Source organism: Penaeus chinensis, chromosome 17 (assembly GCF_019202785.1).
Source record: "Penaeus chinensis breed Huanghai No. 1 chromosome 17, ASM1920278v2, whole genome shotgun sequence".
In the NCBI taxonomy this organism is placed as follows: Eukaryota; Metazoa; Arthropoda; class Malacostraca; order Decapoda; family Penaeidae; genus Penaeus; species Penaeus chinensis.
In genome coordinates, this window is record NC_061835.1 from 15,038,306 (window position 1) to 15,055,723 (window position 17,418).

At 39.9% G+C, this 17,418-nt stretch overlaps 2 protein-coding genes and 1 long non-coding RNA gene across 3 annotated transcripts; all 3 read right to left on the reverse strand.

The window, feature by feature from the left end:
• Positions 1-1,317: 1,317 nt before the first annotated feature.
• LOC125033913 lies at positions 1,318-1,651 on the reverse strand. Its single transcript, XR_007115642.1, has 2 exons — positions 1,608-1,651; positions 1,318-1,519 (listed from the first exon to the last, which is right to left on the reverse strand). It is a non-coding gene; the product is annotated as an uncharacterized LOC125033913 (long non-coding RNA).
• A 78-nt stretch (positions 1,652-1,729) lies between these two features.
• LOC125034241 lies at positions 1,730-6,828 on the reverse strand. Its single transcript, XM_047625960.1, has one exon. The coding sequence runs from the start codon at positions 6,157-6,159 to the stop codon at positions 1,915-1,917; it is 4,245 nt and encodes a 1,414-aa protein (XP_047481916.1). The 5' UTR covers positions 6,160-6,828; the 3' UTR covers positions 1,730-1,914.
• A 2,067-nt stretch (positions 6,829-8,895) lies between these two features.
• On the reverse strand, positions 8,896-11,269 carry LOC125034066. Its single transcript, XM_047625708.1, has 2 exons — positions 10,237-11,269; positions 8,896-10,067 (listed from the first exon to the last, which is right to left on the reverse strand). Exons 1-2 carry the CDS (start codon positions 11,267-11,269, stop codon positions 8,896-8,898), a joined length of 2,205 nt encoding a protein of 734 aa, XP_047481664.1.
• Between the last annotated feature and the right edge of the window lie 6,149 nt (positions 11,270-17,418).

Below are 17,418 nucleotides of genomic sequence, written 5' to 3' on the forward strand. Positions count from 1 at the left end.
TGTTTGTGAGTTTGCACTTCGTTGATGTTTTGTTTCTGTTTGCAGTGCACGAAGGCGTTTTCCATTCCTTGAGCATTTGTGTGCTTTGAGTTGCATGGCTGTTTCTCTTCTTGGACTATAACACCACGTGAGTGTTAGTTTGTTTGCAAAGGAGGATTTTTTTGCTGTGCGTATTACATGAGTGCGTGTCTGTTTGGTTTGCACGAATTCATCTACGTGTGTTGAGTGAGTGTGGTGAGTATATTACGTGAGCATATTGAGTGAATGTGTTGAGTGAATGTGTTGCGTAAATATGATCAGTGGATGTGTTGAGTGAATGTGTTGAGTGAATGTGTTGCGTAAATATGATCAGTGGATGTGTTGAGTGAATGTGTTGAGTGAATGTGTTGAGTGAAGGTGCGTAAGTGTGATGAGTGAATGTACTGAGTGAATGTGTTGAGTGAATTAGATGGGTGAATATGTTCAGTTTGATGAGTGAATATGTTGACTGAGTGTGTTGACACACACACACGCCCATATGCACAAACACACACACACATGCACACATGTACACATGCACATACACGCACACGCACACACACACACACACACACACACACACACACACACACACACACACACACACACACACACACACACACACACACACACACACACACACACACACACACTCACACACATACACACACACACACACACACACTCACACACACACACACACACACACACACACTCACACACATACACATACACACAAACACACACGTGGAGGCATTTTGCGTCCATTCCATTTCTTTATATTTGTCCTCTGCTTGCTTGAATGCATGTTGAAATGATGTTGCGCGAAGGTCTGTTTGCATTGCACAAATGCTTCTGTCTGTGTTGCATGACTGTCCCGTCTGCCATAATCCAACCACCGGGGAATCGAACGGACTGGTCAGGTGCCAGTGGAAAACCTGGATAGATGGATAGGTTTTCATAGTGGCATACGTATCCAAGGGAGTGGTTATTGAGTGAGAGTGTTGAGTGAGTATATATTGAATGAGTGTTTGTTTGTTTGTTTCTTCCTTTATGTATGTATGTGCGTTGAGTGATTGTGCTGAGAGATTGTGTTGAGTGAATGTTGAGGGAGAGTGTTGAACGACAACGTTCTTTTCTGATGCCTTACACTGCCCTCTTCTTGTTTTCGCTTCTTGGGTGGTGTAGGTTCTTTCTTCCTTGAATGATAGATCAGCTCGTTTCAGTCTCATTCTAGGTTTTCTCGATCCTATATGCATCAATTATTTAGCAATATTCAGGGTAAGAAATATACACAAATAAAAATAACACCATATATTCAAAATAAATAGTATTACACACAAAAATATATCGATTCTTATTTTAGTTTTGTTCGTCTACTTATTTTATGTTGTGACGCTTCAGGAAGAAAAGTTTACCACTTCCTCTTCACTTGTTACGCGAACTTATTTTCTTCTTTCAGCCTCCAGCATAAGTCATGGATTTTGTGCAAAGAAAAAGGCTGGAAAGAGATTGCAGACATGAGTTATGTATAACACAGTCCTATTCGCACTTCACACATTGTAAATATGGCCTTGTTATTAACTCACGAGTATACAGGAGAGCACCGTGTCCTATGCCAGGTATTGGAGGAAAGACACGCCCCCTTTACTTGCCCAAGCACAACAGCTCGGGAAAATACCTCAGGGCATTCGTATAAAGAAAAGGGAGATACTTACAATTTTCTTTCTAAAGCCTTACACATATATACAGAAACAAAAATCATTCTTTATAACCTTTATATATCTTTTATAAAGTACAAACGAAAAAGGGGATTTTATATACTTGTACCAATCCACGGACAATGCCCCCCAATGAAGTTCAAAATCTCAAGATTTTAACTCCATGATTGGTCAACTATTCAGGTACAGGGCAACGACTAAGAATGTCAGCTCCGACATTTTCGCTGCCTTTTATATACTCTACAGTAAATGAGTAACACTGTAGTGCCAAAGCCCAGCGCATTAATCTACCATTAGTGTTTTTCATATTTTTAAGATAAACAAGAGGTTGTTGGTCTGTCTGCAAGATAAAGTCTCTTCCATACAAATAGACTTTAAACTTTTGAATTGCCCAAACTATGGCAAGACATTCCTTTTCAATGGCAGCATATTTTGCTTCTCTATCTAGTAATTTCCTACTAGCGTAACAGATAGGCATGTTAATTTCATTCATATTCTGTAATAACACCGCTCCGAGACCAATATCAGAAGCATCAGTACGAACATAAAAAGTCTTAGAATCATCTGGTAAACAAAGCACTGGTTTACTTACTAAAGACAGCTTTAGTTTGTTGAAGCATTTTGCTTTCTCCTCACTCCACTGTAATCTATTACTACTATTTTTCTTGAGGAGATCATGCAAAGGAGCTGCTATACTTGCGAAATTAGGAACAAATTTGCGGTAATAACCTATAGTTCCGATGAAAGACCTTAATTGCTTCTTGTTTACAGGCAAAGGCATTGCCAAGATGGCATTGATTTTAGACTCAAGAGGACTAATACAGTTATCTCCTAACAAAACTCCCAAATATTTAATTTTTGAAAAACCAAAGAAACACTTACTAAGGCTTGCAGTTAAACCATGCTTACGTAGACGCAGCAAAAGATCTTTCACGTCCTGTAGGTGTTCAGACCAATCATTATTATGGATTACAATGTTATCAAAATAACAGTCAGTATTTTTCAATTCAGAAACCACTTTCCTCATAAGTCTTATGAAGGTTGCACAAGCAGACTTTAATCCGAAAGGCATAACTCGGAATTGCATGAGACCCCTATAAGTAGCAAACGCAGTATACATCTTTGAGTCTTTCGATAAGGGTATCTGCCAATATCCTCTGCAAAGATCTACTTCAGTGAAATAAATATCGTTCACAAATTTTCCAAGAGCCTCTTCTGTATTAGGCATGGGCTCTGCATCTAAGTCAGTCACGTCATTTAGGGCTCTAAAATCAATGCAAATTCTCCACGACCCATCACTTTTCTTCACCATCACGACAGGAGAAGAAAATGCAGATGTTGAAGGTTCAATAATGTTCATGACTAACATCTTGTCAATCTCAGTGTTGAAATCATTAACTAGGCTGTTAGGGATGGGATATGGTTTCTTATGCACAGGTTTACTAGAGTTTATATTAATAACATGTTTTATTGTATTTGTTAGACCTGGTTTGACAGTCAGTACATCAGTAAATTTACTCAAAATCCCTTTCAATTCGCCAATTTGAATTTTAGTTAGTTCATTACCAAAATTGATGTTACTAATACCTTCTGTGTCAAAATAAACTGGTTCACAGTTATCACCCACTTGGTTCTCTTCTTCAACTATGCATACCTGAGCAATTTCACTCTCGCTTTTGTAGCTGTCACGGCGGAAGTACCTTTTTAGCATGTTGATGTGAAATAGTTTCTTTACACCACGTACTCTAATAACGTAATCTACGCCATTATCTTTGCATTGCACAACGGGGTAAGGACCAAGCCATTGCATAATTAATTTATTACTACTGGAGGGTAATAAGACTAGTACTTCTTCACCTGTGTTTAACTTACGGTGTTTAGCTTTAAGATCGTAATAGCTCTTATAATTACGACTACTAATCTCCGCTTGGGCAGCTGCTAGTTTCGCAGTCTCCTCAAGACGCGAGCGTAAATCTAAAACATACTGATAGGTAGTTTTTACGTCACTATCGATGTCATCTTTTGTCCATAGCTCGTGTAAAATTGTTAAAGGTCCACGAATCTGACGTCCGTACAATAATTCAAATGGGGAGAACTTAAGACTGTCGTTCGGAATTTCTCTGTAGGCAAATAGGGCAGCAGGTATATAGCGATCCCAATCTTTCGGGTGATCTACGCAAAGCTTCTTTATCATTGACTTTAATACACCGTTCAGTCTTTCTACAGCACCATTACATGAAGCATGATAGGGGCTGGTATATAAAGCTTTAACGGATAACATTCTGTGAATTTCGCTCATGAGATCAGATTTGAATTGTGAACCACGGTCAGATAAGATCTCTCTCGGGACACCAACTCTCGAGAATATTTCTACCAAGCTTTCCGCAACGGTTACTGTATCAATGTTTTTCAGAGGTACAGCTTCGGGATATCGTGTAGCGTAGTCTATTAAAGTAAGCACATATTTGTTTCCTCTCTCTGAGCAAGGTGAAAAAGGTCCGACTAGATCTATGGCAACACGTGAAAAGGGTTCGGAAATTATGGGGAGATTCTTCATAGGTACTTTACGTACAGTTCCCTTGGCTGAAAATTTCTGACATATTGGGCATGATCTGCAATATCTCTTAATGTGAGCGCCAGCACCGGGCCAAAAGAATTTAGAAAATACTTTAAAACTCGTCTTCCGATGAGAGAAATGTCCGGCAGTCAGTGAATCATGAGCCAGATTTAGGACGTGAATCCTGTACTTATCTGGAATAACAAGCTGCTTACTTCCAATTTCGTAATCATATTTGCTCTCAAGACATACCCTGTAAATAAGTCCGCCTATTATTTCAAATTTTACTGCGCGCGATTTTACTTTCACACGTTTTCCGCTTTTGACGTTTTCCCTGATAGATTGAAGAGTTGGACAATTTAGCTGTTCCTCCCTTATTTGATCTTTATTTATATTTAGGTCTAGGAATTCTGAACAAGCTAATGAGGTAATCTTAGCCACTTTTGATATAGATGAACGAGTCTGGACACTCATAGCAATGACGTCAGGAGACTCATTAACATCCTTTTTATCCGCGATTTTGTAGTCATTACCCACAGAAACATCGCCTACCTTTGTAAGAGCTTGTGAAGCATCATCGCCTACGTCTTTGCTCTGTTCGTGCTCGAGCGAGGTAGTGGCGCACTTACTAGGCAATTTTACGCCAGGAACTAGTCCGATAAGCACGTCTGCAAATTTAAGGGGAGCTGCAATAGCACTAATCCACCCCGAAAAAAATTTACTTTGAATAAAACATCTGACCTTAGGGAAGGAATTTGGAACCCCAAGATAATCATAAACCTTAACCATAGGCCCCAATCTAAATCTTGCAGGCACTAATTTGTCATTAACAATTACAGTCGAACATCCCGTGTCAAACATAACCTCCGCTGGTTTTTCAAACAACTTGCCTTCAGCATCAATTATACTGTTTTGTGGTTTCATCTCAGACTGAAAAACAAAATTAACTTTACCCTCTGTCTTTTGCTTAAAGTTTCTAGGGTTACTAGGGCAGTTCGGACGGATATGACCAGGCTTCCCACATCCATGGCATTTAATGTCATCAGAATTAGGTGAACTCTGTTTTTGCACCGGCCTTGACAGTTTGCTTCCGCGATATGCGTGAGCACTACGATATCTATCTGCTGCTTCCGCCATCTCCGTTGCGCTTTCACACCCTCTTTCCTTTAAGAACACGCGTAAATCAGAACTACAATTTGTCAGTAACTGTTCCCGGATAAGGAAATCAAATAGACGAGCGTAATCTTTCTCAACATTACTCATGGACAGCCACCGATCGAGATACTGCTCCATCTTAACCACTAACTGTACATATGATTCATTTTCTTTACATTTACTCTCTCTGAATTTTCTTCTATAAGAATCTGCATCAACAGCAAATGCTCTAAGCAGGGCTTCCTTTAAACGTTCATAATTTCGGAGGGTTTCATCTGGTAAAGAAATATACACCTTAAGTGCTTGACCACGTAATGATGTACCTAGATATACGTGGTAGTCCTCATGCTTCCACCCATGCAGTTCTGCTAAACGTTCGAACCGCTGTAGATAACTATCTAAATCATCTTGGCCGTCGGCAAAAGTAGGCAGTCTAAGACCCTCGAACATATGCGAATTTGACCTAGAATTACTGTCTAACTCGTTCGAACTACTATGCTTAATCTTAGCAAGCTCGAGTTCATGCGCTCGTCGCCTCTCTGCCTCGTTATATTCTAATTCTAGCCGTCTCGTCTCTCGTTCGGCTGACCGCTCCAATCTATCCGCCTTATCCTTATCTATCTGATGCTGCTTTTCTAGTAAATCATGAACTACGTCTGCACTCAAGCCAAGCGCTTGAGCTTTCTCCAAAATATCCACTAAAGACATTTCAGAACAACTATGTATAAAATAAATATAGAATTAACACATTAAGTTCGTTGGAAGTTGAAGAAGTCAAACTGACTAACACGTTCAAAATCTTCCAAGAAACGTGAAAGCATAAACTACTTTCAATTAGGCACCCACGACTTCGATGTACGATCGACAGTCGATCACCAAGTCACGTGAAACCAGCGCGCGCGTAACAGTACAAGCACTGGCTGGCTTATTTAGCATGACTACGCTTCTGAAGTGAAATACAACTTCAATATCCCGCTATTGTAGAAAAAGCACTAAATCAATAAAACCTTATGGACTCACCAAATATAAGGTACATTGTCAATACAATAGGGTTATAACAAAAGCACTTTCCTTCTCACCTGTATCTCCCTTTTACGAATGCCCAGAGTTTACAAGCCTCACCAAGATTATCACAGGACACTCGTTAAACCCAGATGATTAGATGTTCAAAAATGGACGGAACAATCTGTAAAACATACCACTTTTACAATCATTTGTAATTACGATTTCCACCCTAATATTGCTAAATGAAATTGATGAGAATCCTACTCACTGCGCCACTTGTAGGTTCTTTCTTCCTTGAATGATAGATCAGCTCGTTTCAGTCTCATTCTAGGTTTTCTCGATCCTATATGCATCAATTATTTAGCAATATTCAGGGTAAGAAATATACACAAATAAAAATAACACCATATATTCAAAATAAATAGTATTACACACAAAAATATATCGATTCTTATTTTAGTTTTGTTCGTCGTCTTATTTTATGTTGTGACGCTTCAGGAAGAAAAGTTTACCACTTCCTCTTCACTTGTTACGCGAACTTATTTTCTTCTTTCAGCCTCCAGCATAAGTCATGGATTTTGTGCAAAGAAAAAGGCTGGAAAGAGATTGCAGACATGAGTTATGTATAACACAGTCCTATTCGCACTTCACACATTGTAAATATGGCCTTGTTATTAACTCACGAGTATACAGGAGAGCACCGTGTCCTATGCCAGGTATTGGAGGAAAGACACGCCCCCTTTACTTGCCCAAGCACAACAGCTCGGGAAAATACCTCAGGGCATTCGTATAAAGAAAAGGGAGATACTTACAATTTTCTTTCTAAAGCCTTACACATATATACAGAAACAAAAATCATTCTTTATAACCTTTATATATCTTTTATAAAGTACAAACGAAAAAGGGGATTTTATATACTTGTACCAATCCACGGACAAGTCTTAGAATCATCTGGTAAACAAAGCACTGGTTTACTTACTAAAGACAGCTTTAGTTTGTTGAAGCATTTTGCTTTCTCCTCACTCCACTGTAATCTATTACTACTATTTTTCTTGAGGAGATCATGCAAAGGAGCTGCTATACTTGCGAAATTAGGAACAAATTTGCGGTAATAACCTATAGTTCCGATGAAAGACCTTAATTGCTTCTTGTTTACAGGCAAAGGCATTGCCAAGATGGCATTGATTTTAGACTCAAGAGGACTAATACAGTTATCTCCTAACAAAACTCCCAAATATTTAATTTTTGAAAAACCAAAGAAACACTTACTAAGGCTTGCAGTTAAACCATGCTTACGTAGACGCAGCAAAAGATCTTTCACGTCCTGTAGGTGTTCAGACCAATCATTATTATGGATTACAATGTTATCAAAATAACAGTCAGTATTTTTCAATTCAGAAACCACTTTCCTCATAAGTCTTATGAAGGTTGCACAAGCAGACTTTAATCCGAAAGGCATAACTCGGAATTGCATGAGACCCCTATAAGTAGCAAACGCAGTATACATCTTTGAGTCTTTCGATAAGGGTATCTGCCAATATCCTCTGCAAAGATCTACTTCAGTGAAATAAATATCGTTCACAAATTTTCCAAGAGCCTCTTCTGTATTAGGCATGGGCTCTGCATCTAAGTCAGTCACGTCATTTAGGGCTCTAAAATCAATGCAAATTCTCCACGACCCATCACTTTTCTTCACCATCACGACAGGAGAAGAAAATGCAGATGTTGAAGGTTCAATAATGTTCATGACTAACATCTTGTCAATCTCAGTGTTGAAATCATTAACTAGGCTGTTAGGGATGGGATATGGTTTCTTATGCACAGGTTTACTAGAGTTTATATTAATAACATGTTTTATTGTATTTGTTAGACCTGGTTTGACAGTCAGTACATCAGTAAATTTACTCAAAATCCCTTTCAATTCGCCAATTTGAATTTTAGTTAGTTCATTACCAAAATTGATGTTACTAATACCTTCTGTGTCAAAATAAACTGGTTCACAGTTATCACCCACTTGGTTCTCTTCTTCAACTATGCATACCTGAGCAATTTCACTCTCGCTTTTGTAGCTGTCACGGCGGAAGTACCTTTTTAGCATGTTGATGTGAAATAGTTTCTTTACACCACGTACTCTAATAACGTAATCTACGCCATTATCTTGCATTGCACAACGGGGTAAGGACCAAGCCATTGCATAATCAATTTATTACTACTGGAGGGTAATAAGACTAGTACTTCTTCACCTGTGTTTAACTTACGGTGTTTAGCTTTAAGATCGTAATAGCTCTTATAATTACGACTACTAATCTCCGCTTGGGCAGCTGCTAGTTTCGCAGTCTCCTCAAGACGCGAGCGTAAATCTAAAACATACTGATAGGTAGTTTTTACGTCACTATCGATGTCATCTTTTGTCCATAGCTCGTGTAAAATTGTTAAAGGTCAACGAATCTGACGTCCGTACAATAATTCAAATGGGGAGAACTTAAGACTGTCGTTCGGAATTTCTCTGTAGGCAAATAGGGCAGCAGGTATATAGCGATCCCAATCTTTCGGGTGATCTACGCAAAGCTTCTTTATCATTGACTTTAATACACCGTTCAGTCTTTCTACAGCACCATTACATGAAGCATGATAGGGGCTGGTATATAAAGCTTTAACGGATAACATTCTGTGAATTTCGCTCATGAGATCAGATTTGAATTGTGAACCACGGTCAGATAAGATCTCTCTCGGGACACCAACTCTCGAGAATATTTCTACCAAGCTTTCCGCAACGGTTACTGTATCAATGTTTTTCAGAGGTACAGCTTCGGGATATCGTGTAGCGTAGTCTATTAAAGTAAGCACATATTTGTTTCCTCTCTCTGAGCAAGGTGAAAAAGGTCCGACTAGATCTATGGCAACACGTGAAAAGGGTTCGGAAATTATGGGGAGATTCTTCATAGGTACTTTACGTACAGTTCCCTTGGCTGAAAATTTCTGACATATTGGGCATGATCTGCAATATCTCTTAATGTGAGCGCCAGCACCGGGCCAAAAGAATTTAGAAAATACTTTAAAACTCGTCTTCCGATGAGAGAAATGTCCGGCAGTCAGTGAATCATGAGCCAGATTTAGGACGTGAATCCTGTACTTATCTGGAATAACAAGCTGCTTACTTCCAATTTCGTAATCATATTTGCTCTCAAGACATACCCTGTAAATTAGTCCGCCTATTATTTCAAATTTTACTGTGCGCGATTTTACTTTCACACGTTTTCCGCTTTTGACGTTTTCCCTGATAGATTGATGAGTTGGACAATTTAGCTGTTCCTCCCTTATTTGATCTTTATTTATATTTAGGTCTAGGAATTCTGAACAAGCTAATGAGGTAATCTTAACCACTTTTGATATAGATGAACGAGTCTGGACACTCATAGCAATGACGTCAGGAGACTCATTAACATCCTTTTTATCCGCGATTTTGTAGTCATTACCCACAGAAACATCGCCTACCTTTGTAAGAGCTTGTGAAGCATCATCGCCTACGTCTTTGCTCTGTCCGTGCTCGAGCGAGGTAGTGGCGCACTTACTAGGCAATTTTACGCCAGGAACTAGTCCGATAAGCACGTCTGCAAATTTAAGGGGAGCTGCAATAGCACTAATCCACCCCGAAAAAAATTTACTTTGAATAAAACATCTGACCTTAGGGAAGGAATTTGGAACCCCAAGATAATCATAAACCTTAACCATAGGCCCCAATCTAAATCTTGCAGGCACTAATTTGTCATTAACAATTACAGTCGAACATCCAACATCCCGTGTCAAACATAACCTCCGCTGGTTTTTCAAACAACTTGCCTTCAGCATCAATTATACTGTTTTGTGGTTTCATCTCAGACTGAAAAACAAAATTAACTTTACCCTCTGTCTTTTGCTTAAAGTTTCTAGGGTTACTAGGGCAGTTCGGACGGATATGACCAGGCTTCCCACATCCATGGCATTTAATGTCATCAGAATTAGGTGAACTCTGTTTTTGCACCGGCCTTGACAGTTTGCTTCCGCGATATGCGTGAGCACTACGATATCTATCTGCTGCTTCCGCCATCTCCGTTGCGCTTTCACACCCTCTTTCCTTTAAGAACACGCGTAAATCAGAACTACAATTTGTCAGTAACTGTTCCCGGATAAGGAAATCAAATAGACGAGCGTAATCTTTCTCAACATTACTCATGGACAGCCACCGATCGAGATACTGCTCCATCTTAACCACTAACTGTACATATGATTCATTTTCTTTACATTTACTCTCTCTGAATTTTCTTCTATAAGAATCTGCATCAACAGCAAATGCTCTAAGCAGGGCTTCCTTTAAACGTTCATAATTTCGGAGGGTTTCATCTGGTAAAGAAATATACACCTTAAGTGCTTGACCACGTAATGATGTACCTAGATATACGTGGTAGTCCTCATGCTTCCACCCATGCAGTTCTGCTAAACGTTCGAACCGCTGTAGATAACTATCTAAATCATCTTGGCCGTCGGCAAAAGTAGGCAGTCTAAGACCCTCGAACATATGCGAATTTGACCTAGAATTACTGTCTAACTCGTTCGAACTACTATGCTTAATCTTAGCAAGCTCGAGTTCATGCGCTCGTCGCCTCTCTGCCTCGTGATATTCTAATTCTAGCCGTCTCGTCTCTCGTTCGGCTGACCGCTCCAATCTATCCGCCTTATCCTTATCTATCTGATGCTGCTTTTCTAGTAAATCATGAACTACGTCTGCACTCAAGCCAAGCGCTTGAGCTTTCTCCAAAATATCCACTAAAGACATTTCAGAACAACTATGTATAAAATAAATATAGAATTAACACATTAAGTTCGTTGGAAGTTGAAGAGGTCAAACTGACTAACACGTTCAAAATCTTCCAAGAAACGTGAAAGCATAAACTACTTTCAATTAGGCACCCACGACTTCGATGTACGATCGACAGTCGATCACCAAGTCACGTGAAACCAGCGCGCGCGTAACAGTACAAGCACTGGCTGGCTTATTTAGCATGACTACGCTTCTGAAGTGAAATACAACTTCAATATCCCGCTATTGTAGAAAAAGCACTAAATCAATAAAACCTTATGGACTCACCAAATATAAGGTACATTGTCAATACAATAGGGTTATAACAAAAGCACTTTCCTTCTCACCTGTATCTCCCTTTTACGAATGCCCAGAGTTTACAAGCCTCACCAAGATTATCACAGGACACTCGTTAAACCCAGATGATTAGATGTTCAAAAATGGACGGAACAATCTGTAAAACATACCCCTTTTACAATCATTTGTAATTACGATTTCCACCCTAATATTGCTAAATGAAATTGATGAGAATCCTACTCACTGCGCCACTTGTAGGTTCTTTCTTCCTTGAATGATAGATCAGCTCGTTTCAGTCTCATTCTAGGTTTTCTCGATCCTATATGCATCAATTATTTAGCAATATTCAGGGTAAGAAATATACACAAATAAAAATAACACCATATATTCAAAATAAATAGTATTACACACAAAAATATATCGATTCTTATTTTAGTTTTGTTCGTCGTCTTATTTTATGTTGTGACGCTTCAGGAAGAAAAGTTTACCACTTCCTCTTCACTTGTTACGCGAACTTATTTTCTTCTTTCAGCCTCCAGCATAAGTCATGGATTTTGTGCAAAGAAAAAGGCTGGAAAGAGATTGCAGACATGAGTTAGGTATAACACAGTCCTATTCGCACTTCACACATTGTAAATATGGCCTTGTTATTAACTCACGAGTATACAGGAGAGCACCGTGTCCTATGCCAGGTATTGGAGGAAAGACACGCCCCCTTTACTTGCCCAAGCACAACAGCTCGGGAAAATACCTCAGGGCATTCGTATAAAGAAAAGGGAGATACTTACAATTTTCTTTCTAAAGCCTTACACATATATACAGAAACAAAAATCATTCTTTATAACCTTTATATATCTTTTATAAAGTACAAACGAAAAAGGGGATTTTATATACTTGTACCAATCCACGGACAGGTGGATTGCGACGCCTGCCCTCGACCCGGGCGTGAACGTTTCTGTGTACATTGTGTGAGTGGTACGTTTGCTTTGCATGAATTCTTATTTGCGTATTGCATGAGTGTTGTGTTGCAAGAATGTTTGTGTTTGTGTTTTTTGCAACTTGCTTTGTTTGTTTGCATTACATAAATGCATCTGTCTGAGTTGCATGACTGGTCCGTCAGTCATAACCCAGCCACTGAAGGAGTCGAACAGACTGCTCAGGTGCCAGTGCCAAGCCTGGATAGATGGGGAGGTCTGGCAGCAAAAATGGGACTGACTGGGCGTGAAGAAAGGAATAAAGTGAATGTGTTGAGTGAATGTGTTGAGTGGATGTGCTGAGTGAATGAATTGCGTTTCATTAATGTTTCTGTATTCGCCTTTCTGCGTGTGTTGCATGAGTGTTGTTTGCATTGTGTGGCTATTTATTTAAATCAACGTATCACGTTGATTTAATTATATATAGGCATTGCAAAGTTGTTTGTGGTACATGTTATTTGCACTGCGTCTTTGCAATGCATGCCTCTTGCAATGCACATATTTGCGTTGTATGTATGTTTGCATTACATCTGGCTTTGTGTTGTCTGTTTGTTTGCATGGGATGGCTTTGCGGTTTATGTCTGTTTGTACTGCATTTATATTTGCATTGTACGTCTGTCTGCACTGAATGCGTTTGTATTTTAAAGCCTTGAGTTACTTGTCTAGAAAGAAAGACATCTCGTTTGTCGATCTTCCTTTCTATTTGAGGATTTTCTTTCTCGGGATAAAGTACGATATCATGACTTTCAGGATAAAGAGAGGGTGGGGGTGATAGATGTCCCATCTTCTCAAACAGAAGCGTGTCCCGGGTGTGGGGCAGGCGTCGCAATCCACCCAAGAAGCGAAAACAAAAATAAAAACGAACGTTGTTAAAACAGCAAGAGTGGCGTCCAAGGCGGATTTCTACAGGGTCGACCGCCTCCATGTGGCGTCGTACACATTTTCGTATGTTTGTATGGACGCGTGTTTACTGTATGTTAGATTTATGTTTAAGTTTATGTCTGCGTATTTGTATTTATACATTGCGCTTGTCCTTGGCATGACAGTAAACTGCACCCAGGGTTCCATTCCCGTGGCAGGAGGCATGCTGGTCTGTTGCGTAGTATTTGCGTGGAGGCATATTGCATATATTCGATTGCTTTATATTTGTCCTTTGCTTGCTTGAATGCATGTTAGAATGATGTTGCGCGAATGTCTGTTTGCATTGCACAACTGCTTCTGTCTGTGTTGCATGACTGTCCCGTCTACGATAACTCAGCCACTGGGGGAGTCGATCAGACTATGTTCCCATGCCCAATGCATGGAAAGTTGTTTGCTCTGCTTGTATGCTTGCCGTATGAATGTTTGCATTGTTTGTGAGTTTGCACCCGGTTGATGCTTTGCTACTGTTTGCATTGAACCGATTTTTCCATTCCTTGAGCACTTGTTTGCATGGCTCTTTCTTAATTTGCACTGAGTGAGTGTTTGTCTGTTTGCATAGGATGCATGTTTCTGTGAGTATCGAGTAAGTGTTTGAATGTCTGCGGTGCATGAATGGTTGAGTGTGTTGTTGAATTGAGTTGTTTAGTGAATGTGCTGAATGGGTTTTTGTATGTTTGCTTTGGATGAATTTTGTGTTTTATGTGTAAGCACTTTATTCGAATATTGTATAAATGTTATGTTGCATGATTGTTTGTGAGTTGCAAGTCTTTTTGTTTGTTAGCATTGCATAAACGCTTATGTCTATGTTGCATGACTGACCCGTCTGCCATAACCCAACCACCGGGAATCGAACGGACTGGTCAGGTGCCAGTGCCAAACCTGGATAGATGGACAGGTTTTGATAGTGGCATTTTGATAGTATCCAAGGGAGTGAGTGTTGAGTGAGTATATTGAATGAGTGTTTGTTTGTATTTTTGTTTTTTATGTGTGTGTCTACGTTGAGTGAATGTGCTGAGTGAATGTGTTGAGTGTACTGAGTGAGTGTGCTGAGTGAGTATATTGAATGAGTGATAAGTTTTGAGTGAGTATATTGTGTGTGTTGAGTGAATGTTTGAATGATTGCATGACTCTGTTATTCTGAGTTGCATAAATGTTTGTGTTGCAAGACTGCTTCTATGTTTGCGTTTCGTAAATGTTTCTGAGTTCGCCTTTCTGCGTGTGTTGCATGAGTGCTGTTTGCATTGTGTAGCTATTAATGAGTTGCTTCAGTACGTATCATATACTTTGTTTTTTTGTATTGCGTTTTTGCAACGCATGTCTCGCAATGCATACATTTGCGTTGTATGTATGTATGCAGTACATCTGGCTTTGTGTTGTCTGTTTGCATGGGATGACTTTGCGCTTTATGTCTGCTTGTACTGCATTTATATTTGTATCTTTCCATTCCTCAGGTGCCAGTGCCATGGCTGGATAAATGGGGAGGTCTGGCAGCAGAAAGGAGACTGAACATAAAGAGAGAAAGTAAAAGGGCCGATGTTTTGTTTGTGGCATACGTGTTCCTACATCCTTTGCGCAGACAGAAGCGTGTCCCGGGTGTGGGGCAGACGTCGCAGGACACCCAGGTCCTTGACGGATTCATCTTCGTGGCGGCGAAGAAAGAATTGTGTAATTTAAAACAGGGTCGAGCGCCTTCAGAGACCAGAGTTGTGGCGCCGAATCTGTCGCGGGTTCAGATAAGTACAGATTTTCGTATGTATGTATGCACGTGTGTTTACTGTATGTAGATTTATGTTTACATTTATGTTTGTATATTTGTATTTATCCATTGCACTTGTCCTGGGCATGACGGTAAACTGCACCCAGGGTTCCCTTGAGCAAGGGCTGAGGAGGGCGCAGCTGGGATCTCTGCGGGATTGAAAGAAAGACCTTGCTGAAGGCTTCGGCCACCCAGGTATGACTTTGAGGGAAAGTGGCATTGTCATTCAACCTACTTGCCTATTTACATTGCGAGAGTGATTGTCTGTTTGCATAGTATGGACGTGTCTATTTGTATTAAGTGAGTGTTTGCTTTGCATGAATGGTTCTGTATGTGTTGCATAACTGTTATAACCCAGCCACCGGGAGTAGAACAGGCTGCTCAGGTGCCAGTACCAAGCCTGGATAGATGGGAAGGTCTGGCAGAAAAAGGGAACTGGATATAAAGAGAGACATCTCGTTTGTTAATCCCTCTTTCAATTTAAAGATAAAGGATAAGGTTTCCATAGCATAACTTACAGGATAAAGGGTGGGGGGAGGGGATTAATATCCCATCTTCTCAGAGTTCGAGGAGTGTTTTCGGCTGTTGGACAGACGTCGCAGAACACCCAGGTCCTTAACGGATATCTTCCTGGTGATGAAGAAGGAATTGTGTAATTTAAAACAAGAAGAGGGCAAGAAGAGGGCAGCGTAAAACGATGGGAAAAGACCGTTGTCAGAACAGCAAGAGAGGCGCCTGAGGCGGATTTCTACAGGGTCGAGCGACTCCACGTGGCGCCGAATCTGTCGCGGGTTCAGATAAGTACACATTTTCGTATGTTTGTATGCACGCGTGTTAACTGTATGTTAGATTTATGTTTACGTTTATGTCTGTATATTTGTATTTATCCATTTACTTGTCCTGGGCATGACAGTAAACTGCACCCAGGGTTCCTTTGAGCAAGGAGGGGGCCCTGCAGTTGGAATGGCATGTCTGTGTTGCCATGTCCAATGCACAGATAAGTTGTTTGCATTGCATGTATGTTTGTCGTATGAATGTTTGCAATGTTTGTGAGTTTGCACTTCGTTGATGTTTTGTTTCTGTTTGCAGTGCACGAAGGCGTTTTCCATTCCTTGAGCATTTGTGTGCTTTGAGTTGCATGGCTGTTTCTCTTCTTGGACTATAACACCACGTGAGTGTTAGTTTGTTTGCAAAGGAGGATTGTTTTGCTGTGCGTATTACATGAGTGCGTGTCTGTTTGGTTTGCACGAATTCATCTAAGTGTGTTGAGTATATTAAGTGAGCATATTGAGTGAATGTGTTGAGTGGATGTGTTGAATGAGTGTGCTGAGTGATTGTGTTAAGTGAGTGTGTTGAGGGAATGTGTTAATCGAGTGTGACGATTGAATGTGTTGAATGAGTGCGTTGAGTATTCGAATGCGTTGTGTGAATGTGTTGCGTAAGTATGATTAGTGAATGTGTTAAGTAAGTGTGATACATGAATGTGTTGAGTGAGTGTGTTGAGTGCATGGTTCGCGTATGCATGATGTGTGAATGTGAGTGAGTAAGTGTGATAAGTGAATGTGATGAGTGAATGTGTTAATTAAGTGAATGTCGAGTTATAAGTGAATGTCGAGTGGGAGTGTTGATTGCGTATATTTAAATGAGTGTGTGTGTTTGTGTTAAGTGCATCTGCTGAGTGAGTGCGTTGAGTGGGTGTGAATGAATATATTGTGTGAATATATATTGAATGAATGTGTTGAATGAGTTTGTTAAGTGAGTATGTTGAGTGAGTGTGAGTGAATATGTTGAGTGAGTACACATTTTCGTATATCTGTATGCTCACGTATTTATTGTATGTTAGATTTGTCCTGGGCATGACGGTAAACTGCACGCAGAGTTCCCTTGTTTGCTTGCATTCAAGTTGGAATGTGTCTGTATATCTAAATGTTCCCATATCCAATGTACATAGAGATTGTTTGCATTGCATTCTTGTTTTTCCATTTGCTTTGCATGGAAGTTTGTTCTTCTCCGTTGCAAAAATGAGGGTCCATTTATATTGCATGAACATTTCTGTGTACATTGTGTGAGTGGTACGTTTGCTTTACATGAATTCTTATTTGCGTATTGCATGAGTGTTGTGTTACAAGTATGTTTGTGTTTGTGTTTTTTGCAACTTGCTTTGTTTGTTTGCATTA